Raw genomic sequence first — 13,695 nt, 5'->3', positions numbered from 1 at the left:
TGTGGGTTTTTTTTTAAATTCCAGATGGCTTTCCCGACCCCGGCACTCCGGCATCAGCTCACGCTGCCTCTGTCCCTCATGCGCTGCCTCACGGCTGAGGCGCACACCCTGCGCTGCTGCGGCTTCTCCTCGGGGGCTGTATGCAATTTTAGGCGCCAAAATGGAAGCAATATGGAAAAGACATGGAGCTGTTGGGCAGCACGAGGATGCTGAAGGGCCTGGAGGGGAAGCCGTGTGAAGGGCGGTTGAGGGCACTTGGTTTGTCCAGCTGGCGGAGACTGAGGGGAGACCTCAGCATCCTCGGGACGGGGAGCGGAGGGGCAGATGCCGATCTCCGCACCCTGATGACCAGGGACAGGACTCGAGGAAACAGCATGAAGCCGAGCCGGGGCAGGTTTAGCTTGGAGAGCAGGGGAAGTTTTTCCACGCTCTTCGCGCCCCATAAGGGATTTCTCAGGGCCGTGCCCTCCCTGAGGGGACGCGCGCAGGGGCGGGAGCGCGGCGCGTGCGGGCTGGGCACGCGCGGCGCGCGGCGATGACGCGCGCGCGCGCTCCCCCTCCTTCGCCCGTCTGTCCGCCCGTCACCCTCACGGCGCAGCCATGAAGGCGACGCCGCTCTCCAACTGCGAGCGGCGCTTCCTCCTGAGAGCCATCCAGGAGAAGAAGGTGCGGCGCCGGCATCCCCCTCCCTGCCCCTTTCCCCATCCCTTCCCCGCTGCCCGGCTGTCCCCGGGATCCGCGCCCGCGCGGTGCCGTCGCATGCCGGGCATGGCGCGCTGACCCTCCGTGTATTCCCGCAGCGCCTGGACGGGCGGCAGTGCTACGACTACCGGAACATCCGCATCTCCTTCGGCGCCGACCGCGGCTGCTGCATCGTGGAGCTGGGCAGGACCAGGTGGGAGCGGGAGCTCGGCTGCGGGCCCCGGCTTAGCTGGAACCTGAGGTTCCCAGAGAGCTCTGTAAACAGATTTTAACCTTTCAAGCCTTAATGTCGTAGTATTTCAAGGGTAGGAGCAAAGAGGAGAAGATGGAAATTAAGTAAGCGGGAAAGGAATGGTGTTTCCGTGATTATTGTAGTTACAGCTAATTTATAAAATGCAAAATTGTTCCCTAGTTTCCCTATATCTCGCATTTTGCATTCTTCCCCAAACCAAACGACCCTTTTTTGCATGTGTAAAAATGAAATATAAGCACTTTATGCATATGAATATGCACAATATGAGTTATCTCATTATGAATATATGCACAATATTTCATTACATTTTCTCATGTGTTCGAGTCAATTTTTAGTCTTAAAAGACAGGAGTATATTCTGGTTCTTAACGTTTGGTTCATTCAGTTGTCGACCAAAGTTTAAATCTGTATGATAGGCGTTGAACAAGAAACTGTCAGGAGTGAAAATTACAAACTAAAACCCTAACCACGTGCTTTTTCCCCAAGTATGTGTTTTGTTTTTCCTGGTACGCTCTGTGACTTGGTGCTTTCTTTGCCTTGGCAGGGTTCTTGCCCAGGTCTCGTGTGAACTCGTTGCCCCCAAGTCCAGTCGGCCCACGGAAGGTGTGCTCTTCTTTAACCTGGAGCTGTCACCCATGGCTGCACCTGGGCTAGAGCCTGGCAGGTAATGAATGTCTAAAGAGGACTAAACAAGGATGGCATAAAAGCCACTGTAATCGTGTTGAGTTTGGGTTAATTTTGTTCCAACAGACAATCCGAGTTACTGGTGTCACTGAACAGACTGCTGGAGCGATGCCTCAGAGACTCCAAGTGCATTGAGACTGAATCTCTCTGTGTTGTTGCTGGTGAAAAGGTAGGAAAACTTCACTTCTGATGGGTTTAAACTAAAAGATACATGTAGTCCAATTTTAAGTTGGCCTCTGTCTTGTGTTGGATAGTAGAAGTACTGATTTTAAGTTAGTGTAAAGATTCACTCATCTGATTTGAGAGGATTTTTACTTTGCCTGTCTGCATAGGCTTTCTGAAGTACTGGGACCCTACAGAATGATGTTTAAATTGTGCTGAAGTGCTGTGTACTTCGTCATAACTAAATCTGGCTATCTTCAAATATACCAAGATCTTTCATCTTCTTAATCAAAGACCTAAGGAAAATATACTGTTTTTTTTCTGGTTCAAAAAAATGAACTAGTTTTAAAAAAAAACAAACTTCTGTGAAATCCAGCAGTTTTGTTATTTTTTTGTTTTTGTGAGGTTTGGCAAATTCGGCTGGACATGCACCTGTTAAACCATGATGGCAACATCACTGATGCTGCCAGCATAGCAGGGATTGTAGCTCTGTGCCATTTTCGCAGGCCAGATGTGTCTGTGCAAGGAGAGGAAGTAACTGTGGTAAGTTGTTTTTGTTTTTTGGTGTTTTTTTTTAATTTCCTGAAATTTCTTTGTCACTTTAAAATCAAACAAGTCTCATAAATAACTGTGTTCTGGGCCAATTCCTTTCAAAGTACACTCCTGAGGAACGTGATCCTGTCCCCTTGAGTATCCACCACATGCCCATTTGTGTCAGTTTTGCCTTCTTCCATCAAGGGTAAGATTTTGAGGTCTTATATACCCATATAAGGGGTATAAACCTTGTATACTCATAGTTATTAATATGCAAACCAACTCCTTTGTTTAATTGTGTTTGAGGGTAGTAAGATACCTCAAATTTCTACCATTGCCTCATATTTCAAACCTTGATTCTAGGACCTATTTGTTGGTGGATCCCACTGAACGTGAGGAGCGGGTGATGGATGGGCTGCTGGTAATTGCCATGAATAAACACCATGAAATTTGTACCATCCAGTCCAGTGGAGTGGTCATGCTGCTGCCAGATCAGGTAAACCTTTGCTCTGACCAGTCCTTCTGTGGTGTACTGACTGCTTCCTGTGCTGCAGTATTGATGTGGAAATATCCGTGACATTTGGAAACTGAGAAGTCAATTAACTGTCTGATTTTATTGGAAAAGATTATGTATTTTTTGTCTTAGTGGAAGAGCATAGTACTCTGTACCATGCTGCAGAAGGGATGTAGAAAATGCATTGGTTTTGGTCAGATATGCATATTTTTATTTTCCCTGAGATTTGGCTGAAAAAAACCCCTGCAAATTATTTCCAGTTGCACTATGGAAGCTGTTAACTTTTTGCATAAAGTCTCAGTGAATCCAGACCCTCATGCTAAGGTGCCATATTGTGTTTGTAATTCCTGTGATTGAAATGTATGTGATTCTTAGGATGCTCTGTAGTTTCAGTTAAAAACCTCTTGATTTCCTGGTTGTAAGCTGCTTTTTGTATGTGTAACAGATTCTGAGGTGCAGTAAAATAACAGCTGTTAAGGTTGCAGAAATAACAGAACTGATTCAGAAAGCCTTGGAAAATGACCAGAAAGCCAGGTGAGTGTTTTGGGAAGGGCTGGAAATGAGATTTTTTTAGGGAATAATGTCATATTGTGGTTTCAGCAGCAAATTGTCTTCACTTCTATTTGTTTTAAATAGCAAGCATTTGTATATTTGAACTTGAAAAGAGCAGCAGTTTTTGGTTATCCTGAAATAATGTCTGTTGCTGAATGGCCAGGAAAGAAGGCGGCAAGTTCGGCTTCGCAGAATCCATCCCCAACCAAAGGATCACTGCCTTCAAAATGGAGAGTGCTGCTGTGGACACCAACGACGTGGAAGAACAGGCTGGAGAAATCATTGCTAAAGCTGACCCTCCCTCAGAAGTGTATCTTTTCCAGGGTATTACCCAAGGGAAAACCAGACTAACACACATCTAAGATTCCTCTTGGGTTAGGTAGCCATATAACCTTGAGAGGAAACATCATCATCCTCGTCATCATCATCCTCGTCTTGGTTCGGTCTGATTTTAATTCCTTGCCTAAAGTGCAGAGCTGAGGTCAGAGCTGTGATTATTACATTGACTGGAGAAGTGGCACTCTGAACTCCCCTTTAGGGCTGTTGTCCCCAGCTTTGCTCTCAGAATATAAAGAAATGTACCAGCAAACACCAAGGTTTTTCTTAACTCCTGCAGTTTTGCCAGTCCAGTAGTGCACACTCCTGGCACAGCCCAAATTGGGGAAGGAATAGAGAGCTCCTGGGGAGACCTTGAAGAATCTGAGAAGGAAGAAGCAGCAGAAGAGGAAGGTGAAAGTGAGGCAGCTGCTTTTGAATGTGTGAAGGTGGAGACTGAGGATACAAGTACACTGAAGGAAACTAAGAGTGGTAAGTATTTGTTTTCTTAATATCAGATCTTATTATATCACTTTATTAACAGTTCATAGTTAAAATGTGAAAGGTCTGTAGGAAGAACCATTGTAGCCACATTTGCTAATTCCACTTGACCCAGTCAGTTCTTTTCAAAAGTTGATTTCTGTAGTATGGGGAGGGCTCCAAATGAATCAGTAACCCCTCTGGATGTTTGCTTAAAAATGCTGTGGTTATTATTTACAGGAGTTGTTTGTACAAAGCTGACCAGCAGTTTGGGGTTGGTGGGGTTTGTGTGTTTTTTTAGATGAACCCATTGTTGTGTCTGACAGCGAGGAGGAAGAAGTTGTCATTCTGGAACCACAGGAACTACCAAGGAAAACAAGGTAAGCAGCAAGTGGAATTAGGAGGGGAAAAGTTTGTAAGGAGTATTACCAGGAAGGGCAGGATTTTGGCAAGGCCAAGAAAGGTTTCAATGGATAAAAGGGAATACAGATATAGCTGAGAGCAAGGAAGTTTAAATCTAGCTAAATCTCTTCTGTCCTGGGAGGCCAGAACCTATCTGGCCTGCAGCTCATTTGACTCATTTTAGTCCTTCCAGAGGGAGTGAGAGCATACAAGTGGATCTCAGTCAGAGGCTCCTGAGAGCTGCTGCAGACATTCTGTGTGCTGCACTAGAGCTGATGTTGAGTTTTACCTCCAATAAGTGAGATTTGCTGCTGTATCCATGGAAACCCTTGTTGTTGGTGCACTTTCAAAAGATTAACTTACACCTTGGCCCAGGCATGGGGGGGAGTTGCCAAGTTATGGACAATCAGCCTGTGTTATTTTGAAAAACTATTCAATACGTTTCTCTGATACAACTGTTGTTCGCTGACAGAACACAGGCCAGCTCCAAACAAGAAAATCCAAGTAAGAAAGCATTTAACAAAAGGAGAAGAAAGAAGAGAACTTCTCGTTAAAGCCACCATCCCTCCTGCAGGAATGCTGTATCATATGGATTTTGGTGTATTATTACTGAGTTTATTTTTGTAGATAATTTTATTTCCTCCCCTCCCAATATCTGGTTTTGCTTTTACATATATGTTAAACCATTGTACACAGATTTAAATAAAAAAATGGTGCCTGAAATGGTAAATGAAATCCTAGGTTTGGCATCCAGCTGCAGCAAAAACTCACCTAGTTCAGCTTTCTTCACAGGGGAAAATCAATGTGCTGTTATTAAAGCCTTCTTGCCCCCATTACTCCACATCTTACCTTGTACTCAGACCACTTTGTATGAAAATCAGCAGAAATGCATGGACTTAACAAACTAGCACAGAACTTCAGCAGTGGAGTTTCTTTAAAAGTTTAATTAAATATTACATGCAACAGACAGGAATGCTTCTTGAACTATAGGCAAAGAGTTATGCTCTCAATTTAGGATCAGGCAAAACAAAGAGACAGGGAGAATTGCAAAATACCTGATCTGGGCACTTTGTTTGCAAACAAGTGACCCTGGAAACACACACATATTTACAGAGTGAAGCAGGGCTATTTTACAGGTGACCTCAGTGTTACATGAGCTGTGAACAGGAGCGGAGTTACTGCTGCAGATTTTACATTCCCCAAATCAGGTTAAGAACTTAATGTAAAAAAAACACCCAAAACCATACGTATATAACATTGCTCCCAGCCAGGCAAAGTTTGAATCAAGTTGTGCTCTTTCAGGAGAAGGGACCAACACACAAACCCTCTTATCTCCAGGAGCTAAACCAGTGCATTTTCTTAGTGTCAGTTCTTGCAACCCAAAGTCACTGTCCTGAGTACAAAAATGGGTGAAGATGCAGTTCCTTCTTAGTTCTGTAGTACCACAAGACTGTAAACTTCTTCAGAAAAAAGAACAGTACCTTTTGCACTGCTGTTTCTCCCTTCTTCACATGTAACATCCCTATATTCCTTAGAGCCTTGAGTTGGAAAGGATTAGAAGTTAACCTGGATAGGCTTAACAGTAGTACAGTACAACCTGGGATATTTTGTTCAAGGCTTAGAAGCAAAAGCTGGAATTGTCCCATATTAACTTTGGAAAATGAGAAGGTGGAAGAAGATAGCACTTAACAGCAGAAGCAAGAGCTGCCCTGAGGAAGGAGGACCATGGTCATGTTGGGCAGAGATGCCAGCCCCTGACTGGGGATTTTTTGTTAGGCTGCAGAGGAGGCCGGGTTGATAATGGTGAAAATAAAACTCAGGGAGCATGGAAGAATTTTTCTCCATGCTATGGGAACAAATTCCATCGAAACTTGAGCACAGCTCTTTGATTAAGCACTAAATTAATACTAAAACCCACTGAAGTCTTTTCACCTAAAGTACTGCTACTTGCTCCTTTTCTGGAGAAAATACTTCATAAGCTTCCTTTAAATTACCCCTCCAATGTTGCTATTTCTCAGTGGTCCTGGAATACGCCACAGAAAGGAAGGGGAAGGCAGAACCCAGTTTCCCCAGAAGAGCATTGTGGCCTGGAACCTTCAAGTAATTGCTACCAGTCAGCGTTGCCAGTTGCCTTTCCAAGGTCACAAACAGGGAAAAACACATTCCTCCCTATGCAAACTCCCTCTCCTGCAAGGTTAAAGTGTTTCCAACCCCAAGCACCAGACATGATATACTGCACAGGCTGTCCCAAATTAATTTTAGCATTTCAGTAGCAGCCCACTGAAATTAATCTAAATAAAGGCTGCTGGCCAATGAAATATGGTTTTTCATTAACCATTAGAACATGCATAGAAGTCCAAGTGCATCCTAAGAAGAACAGATTGGCCAAAAAGGCCAATAAGCCTGCTGCTTATTTCGACCAGAATTTTGATCACCATTGCTTTTGTGTTGAGGTGGTTCAGGGAAGGCTCAGGAACCCTCAGGTGGGGGCAGAGTAGTAACTTTGTAGCTGCTGAGGTGACACAAGGAGTTCTTTCTCATGAACTGCTGCTGCTCAGCCTGACAGAGATGACGATTTGAAAAAAAATATTTCCAATAGCCCACACCCAAACAGCTGTTGGACATCTGTGGGGAGGAGTTTATACTGCTGGGTGCCCAGATAACCAGAGACAGCACCGACTCCAAGCTGAAGAGGCACAGGTTTCACAGGGCAGCCCTTGCCAAAAGGCTTTAGGAATGAATGCCAGTCTAAGATGACAGCACTACCCCTCAGTGATTTTAAGCTATTGGCAAGACCACTAACATCAGATACAAAAACTGTTTATTAGCCAACCTGGAAATGGCTCAATTCAGCCCACTTCCATGCACTCGCTGCTTTACATGCCAACAGCAGCGGTACAGGGCAGCATCACTCCATTTACACAGGCTGAAGGTAAACATCCACTTGATCTAATGCTGATTGAATGCCAGTTTGCTTATGTAACAGTTGCAGAACTAAGGAAAAACATGGCACCTTTTTGCTGCGTGCCAGAGAGGAGCTCCTCCCAAGCATGAGGGGCGTATGGAATTCCTGCTGCTCTGCTCTGCACGCAGCCCATCCATGTCAGAAGACATTCCCTGCTCTTGAGGCCACAGAGCAGCAGCTCACCCACTGCAGTTTAACCCCTCCACCACCCCTAAAGAGGTACAAGGCAAGTAGACTGAGGACTAATGTTCTCAGTAGGCATCAATGGACTTTTGGGACAGCCAACAAATCAGTGGGAACTCCATGGGTTTGCATTAGTATCAGTTTTACACTTGGACAAGAAGATATTGACAGCAAGGCCATTTTCTGTGTAGTGGAAGCACAAGGTATGAACTGGTGCAGGGGTTTTAACTGTGCAGTCCCTGCAGCAGAGCACTCAGCCTTTCCCCTGATGAAATCTGGCACTACATTATACAGCAACTGGGGCAGGTCCTAAAGAGCTTCCTGAGTCGGTTCCAGCAAGGAGCTCTCCTCGTGGCCGGAGAGTTTCTTCCAGTTTTGTAGCCATTAAGGCAATGTTTTGGATCTATGCTAAGTCTCAGTTTAAACTAGACAGAATAAAAATGCTACTGATACTCTGTGGAAACCAAATCTTTCTTACTCAGAAGGAGAAAAAGCCCTACTATAATAATGCACTGCTAGTATTAACATTTAGTCTATAATTAGATAAGCAGTCTCAGACTTCACGTGGCCTGCATGGTTAATTCTGTGCCTGAAGAGAACATTTTGATAAAAACACAGCTAAAACTCTTAACAAGATTGCATGTACAAAAGATTTACATTAAAACCATATGAAACTAAACTTCATAATTGAAGTCATCAAGGCCTGTATTCATATTCTGATTGATCATATCTAGAATCCTGAACCATGTTTAAAACTGTACATCATTTTCTGGTAATATACATCTCTTAAAAAGATCAGTCTCTTGATTACTACAATAAGTTTAGTGTGTCTGGTGGGTCAATGAGAGATACTCCATGGTACCTAGAGAGGGAACAAAAGAGGCAGGATGTCATCTTGCTCAACCAGGCAGGCAGGAAAAATTCTGGGGCTTGTTGGCTGCCATGCCCCACACAGATTTTTAGGAGCATTAGGTATCACCAACTGTAGGAATGTCAAGAAAAATTCCTCCAGTTTCTACCTGACAGTTCAGGCAGCAACAGAACACCAAGTATTGCCTGACAAATCACCATGTAAAAACCCCAAGGAGTCTTGTCATCCTCTCACTGAAGAGGTGAATTTGGTTAATTGAGTGTGCCTGAAGACTCAAAAGATACATCCCACACCCACACCCTGCCAGGCAGTTACATGCTTGGACAAATCAGCCATTAACACCTCCACAGATACTCACTTGGTACTCTTGTACTTTTCCCTTATGGACTGTTGTGTGTGCTGGGCTGCTTTGAGGTAGGTGTTGTGTAGGTCTATGAGGCAAGGCTTGATGTCTTCAAGGGTGTAGCCCGTTACTTTGCACAGGGATTCAGGCTGAGGGGAAAAAAGGAACGGGTGAGGGACATTTGAATGTTGCTGTTCACTTATGGTGGTCACCAGTAGTGGAGTCTTTATCTTTCTGTTGAACTATATTTACCTCACCCCCCTACCCCATTTTTCAAACGCCACAGGGAGCAATCCTTAATTACCAGCCCAGGAGCACAGAGGGGCTGCAATTCCTGGAGCCCAGACCCAGCACTCAGAACTGTGTACAAATACACTGAGCATACACAGAGGCCTGTGAGGGCTCACACCAGAGTGCTACGTACCCAGCTTTGTCCAGTGAGTGTGTAATCTGCCAGATGAAATGCTGCAGCAGCAATAACTGATGGCAAGTATTTCAGGTAAGGATCAGCATCAATTAGACTCAGCTCTCCCAGGTACTGCAAGGGAAATGAAAAAGGGAATCATCTGCTTCCAAAAGTTAACAGTTGCTCTGGAACCCTAACTTAATCTTCCAATCCTGCCATCAGCTGGAAGGACATCTTTTATCAGTTTCCACTTACTTTCTCTTTAAGCATCTCCTGCTAGCTACTGCCAAACAGCATTCCCAGCACTTGCTTTCCCAGCACATTTTATATTTACAAACATACAAGAACTAGAGGGAAGAGTGTAGTCAGGTCTGACCTTTGCACAGTGAGACAAAGACTTGTGTTTAGGGCCTCTGGTACCTACCACAGAGCTAGGATTTACTATAACTTCAGCTGAAAGGTTATCTGTGCTTTGTTCTAGAAATTAGTCTCTGGATTTAGAGCTTGCTGCTGGTTGAGGAAAAAACAAACCAAAAGTCTTTTTTTGCCAAAGTGTGTTAGTGGTCTTGCCAAAGTGTGTGGGTAGGTGTGGCAGATGTAGATAAGAGAGAGGGAAAGATCTGGCAGTGCAACAAGCCCCAATTTCAAGTTCATTAATCTCTGCCTGCTCTGAATAAGGGTGCGTGCTTGAGCCAGGCCAAGTGCCAGCCTCTGATAAGAATGGAGTATCCCACACAGAAAGTGGCAATAGGAGTGTTAGTTCCCAGCAGTGGGGCATGACTTCTGCAGGAGCACAATTCAGAAGGTGTATATATGTCATACATATACACAAATATATGTGCAATAAGTATCTGCAATAAAACTCTCTAATTACATGAGCTGAGCTAGTAATTCCTACTTACCATTGACAGGCTCTCCACTTTAGCATCTGTCTGCTGGTGTAGAAAGTACTGGGTGAGGAACTGGTTGATTGTTGGAGCTGCCAAGTCAAATGACAAAACCTTCAGAATTAAGTGCTCCATCCTTAGGACCTGCTTCTTGGTGTAGGTGTCATCTGTGATGTAGACAAACTCGGCTACTTCAGGAGGGTAGATCTCTTCAAACTTTCTGCCAGGAGAAACATTTATGAGTAAATAATTGACTACTAGAAAACCACCAACATTCAATGAAATGCTCATTTAAATTCTGACTTGGGAAGGAGCTGGGCACTGGTGCCAAACCAGTTTGCTGCAGTTGGTTCCATAGCTCTTGAATCACCAGGATTTGAAATTAGAGAGCTACAACAGCATGATAATTCAGGACTAAGGAATTTAGTACTTGGAGTCACTGAAACTCCAGAATAACCCACTGAATTAGCAACTGGGGCAAGCACAACTTGCTTTTCACATGCCTTAAGCATATTCCCTCAAATACTATTTTAGATGCTGGCTGCTGCAGCTGGAAATAACAGATTCTCACTTTAGGGGCAAACTTCAAAGATAACTGCCAAGCTTTTAGGTGGATAACTCTTGAGTTTTCTCCTACTGTGAAGCCTTCCCAAGTCAGTCCTGCTCTAGGCAACAGAACAGCCCCAAGATTTTCATTGGCATGAAACCAGCAGGTGGAACATGAAATGAAGCAATTTCACTTACGATGCGAGCAGCATAGCTGCAGTACCCACAAGCTGAAGTTTTCCTCTCAAAACAGACATGGATGAAAGAAACCTATCAATGTAATTTACAGCTAAGTGCAGGGTTTCGTTCTGTAATTTGTATTCTTCTCCAACTTCCACCAGCCAGTCCACAAGAATAGCCCGCATGTTGTTTGTGATATCAGGTTGCTTCTTCATGTAGCCTATTTTGGGCTTGCACTTCACCTGTAGGTTTAGATGACAGATAGAGTTGAGGCTGGAGCACGTGCTGGTAGGGAAGCAACTGTTTAAACTCCATTTATCACAGTTTAACAAATCAGAAGTAAACACTGGTGAGTTTAGGATCAGTAAGTTCTATTTCTGTAATCTCGCTTTCCAGCTTGTGTGTGGCACAATAAACTTTATCACAAGAAACCAGTCCCGTGCTCTTATTTCTCCCTTTCTAGCAAGCTCTAATTTAGTCACTGTCTTGGTAACTCATGTTCTGATACATTTCTCCACCCCAAACTCTTCCCCCGTGGGCTGTATGCAAATAAGAAAAGGGACAGCAGCTCACCTCCATTTCCCTCAGGTATGAATGGATTTCACTGATATAGTCTGGCACGTTATTAGCGTTTGGTGCTTTCTCTTCTGTTTCTGAGGTTATTGAAATATCCATAATACTTGGAGAATCTAAGCAGAGGATAACAACCATGTTAAAATGGGCACCATCACATCATTTCCTCACAGCACAGGGAACCTTGTGCAGGTTCACTCAGCTGGACTGAGAGTTGGGGAGGGTCTATGGAAGTGAAATGTTAGTGCAACAGGAAAGTTTTCCCCTTCCCCTTTCTCCACTTCCCGCTAAGAATAAAGAGATGGAAAACTCTCTTGCAATTATGTAGTGCTCAGTGCACCCTGTGATACCTTGTAACATAGACGTGGATCCTGCAAGCTTAGATCGTGACTTAAAACAGGGCAGGGGTGCCGGAGCTTTCAGTAGCCTGCCGAAGTGGATCAAAGAAAAACCAGCCCCCAGATATTCAGACATATGCTACAGAATACGGATCTGGCAGTTCCCATTTTTCACATACTGGCAAGAGCTCAAAACACTTGCACCACTAACTGGCAGAAAAACCTTTAACGTTTTGGGATCTGCCTGGGTCAAGTCCCCTTCTAACTCTGTAATGGTAGCAAAGGGTGAGGCTTTATGGGTTGATCTTGTCTGTAATCTGGTTTCTCTCATGAAGTACTGATAGTCAAAGTTGAAAATTATAAAACGGCCTAAAACAGGAGGGGATAAGAACGCATAGGCTCAGCTGCATGGCAGAGCTGTTGCACTCAGGTAAGCAGGCTCAAAGGAACCAAACCAGCCCTCGTCCCAGGCCACAGCTCTGCAGCTGGCTCTAGGAACCCTTCCCTGGGCGAGCTCCTCCTCGCTGCCCGGGGGCAGGCAGGGCCCTGAGGGGAGCAGGTGGGACGCGGCCTGCACGGCGCCCAGGGCCGGGCTCTCACGTACCGAAGCTCAGCTCCATGGCGTTGCCCAGGGGAGCCAGGGGCCGCCGCTCTCCCAGGGCACACACGGCCGCACGCAGCCCCAGCGCCGCCTCCTCCTTCTGCCCCGCCGGGACGCCCCGCTGCCGCCGCGGCTCCCGCTCCCCGTCGGGCTCGTCCACATGGATGGAGAAGGGCTGGTGGTGGTGCTGCTGCAGCCCCGCCGCCGCTCCATGGCCCTCGCAGCCGCCCCGCGCCGCCTGTGGGGAGAGCGGCCGTCAGCGCCGGGCCCTGACAGCTCCCGCCGCCGCCCCTTCCACACCGCCCCGCTCCCGCCGCTCCCCCTCACCTGCAGCGGGATCCCGGCGCGCTGCTGCGCCCCCCGCAGCAGCCCCAGCGCCACGCGGGTGCCGGCGGCGGGCGGCGGCGCCGCGGCTTTGCCGGCCGCCGGCGGGGGCACGTTCTCCTGGTTCTCCTGCTCCAGCATGGCCGCAGCAGGAGCCGGGGGCAGCGCGGCGGAGGGGACAGCGGGGCCGGAGCGGCGGGGCCGGGGACGGGCGCGCCTGGAGCCGCCCGCGCCGTTCAAGTAGCCCGCGACTCTTGAACCGCCCAATGGGCGAGCGCGGCGTCACGGCCGCGCCGGATGGGGCGGACAGAGGGACGGACAGACAGACACGGGCGGACGCGGGGGGCGGGCAGCGCATGGGGAGGGACCGCGGCTGCCGGGGACAGCAGGCCCCGCGCCCGCCCAGGGCAGGGAGGGAAGAGCCTCGGGCGTTCCCGCCGGGGAACGTTTGTGGGAAGCGAGCTGGAGCTCGTCCAGCCGGGCTCCTGAACGTGGCCCGGAAGATGGGGGCGTTTGGCCAGGAGAAAGGGAGGCTCAGGGGGAGACCTCATCGCTCTCTCCAGCTCTCTGAAACGAGGGGATAGGGAGGTGCCCGCAGCGAGGGGATAAGAGGAAATGGCCTCAGTATGAGGCCATAATAATCCTTCGATTGTCAAAGAATCGCAGACCACGAAGGTACTCGTGTTCCAACCATCCTGCTCTGGGCAGGGACACCTTTCATTACACCAGGCTGGTCAGAGCCCCATCCAACCTGGCCTTGAACACTTCCAGGGATGGGGTATCCATAGCTGCCCCAGGCAATATGCGCCAGGGCCTCCCCATCCTCAGATGAGACCATTAGGAAAAAAATTACCACTGTTAGAGTGAGTCACCATCGCCGG

At 47.0% G+C, this 13,695-nt stretch overlaps 2 protein-coding genes across 3 annotated transcripts; one reads left to right on the top strand and one right to left on the bottom strand.

Moving 5' to 3' along the window:
• The first annotated feature begins 557 nt into the window (after positions 1-557).
• On the top strand, positions 558-5,332 carry EXOSC9 (exosome component 9). Of its 2 annotated transcripts, none has more exons than XM_059470652.1 (12): positions 558-666; positions 801-895; positions 1,499-1,618; positions 1,705-1,807; positions 2,206-2,343; positions 2,457-2,539; positions 2,698-2,830; positions 3,294-3,382; positions 3,564-3,710; positions 4,017-4,207; positions 4,497-4,575; positions 5,070-5,332. In XM_059470652.1, exons 1-12 carry the CDS (start codon positions 601-603, stop codon positions 5,149-5,151), a joined length of 1,326 nt encoding a protein of 441 aa, XP_059326635.1. In that variant the 5' UTR covers positions 558-600; the 3' UTR covers positions 5,152-5,332. The 2 variants fall into 2 exon arrangements, with proteins under 2 accessions (XP_059326635.1, XP_059326637.1); XM_059470654.1 differs by having other exon boundaries at positions 581-666; positions 4,026-4,207.
• A 189-nt stretch (positions 5,333-5,521) lies between these two features.
• On the bottom strand, positions 5,522-12,996 carry CCNA2 (cyclin A2). Its single transcript, XM_059471032.1, has 8 exons — positions 12,818-12,996; positions 12,494-12,728; positions 11,552-11,667; positions 10,997-11,220; positions 10,268-10,472; positions 9,384-9,497; positions 8,975-9,108; positions 5,522-8,607 (listed from the first exon to the last, which is right to left on the bottom strand). The coding sequence occupies exons 1-8, from the start codon at positions 12,953-12,955 to the stop codon at positions 8,556-8,558; spliced, it is 1,218 nt and encodes a 405-aa protein (XP_059327015.1). The 5' UTR covers positions 12,956-12,996; the 3' UTR covers positions 5,522-8,555.
• Positions 12,997-13,695: the final 699 nt, after the last annotated feature.

Source organism: Ammospiza nelsoni, chromosome 4 (assembly GCF_027579445.1).
Source record: "Ammospiza nelsoni isolate bAmmNel1 chromosome 4, bAmmNel1.pri, whole genome shotgun sequence".
NCBI lineage: Eukaryota > Metazoa > Chordata > Aves > Passeriformes > Passerellidae > Ammospiza > Ammospiza nelsoni.
Note: the sequence above shows the minus strand (reverse complement) of the source record. Positions and strands in the feature narration are given on the sequence as shown.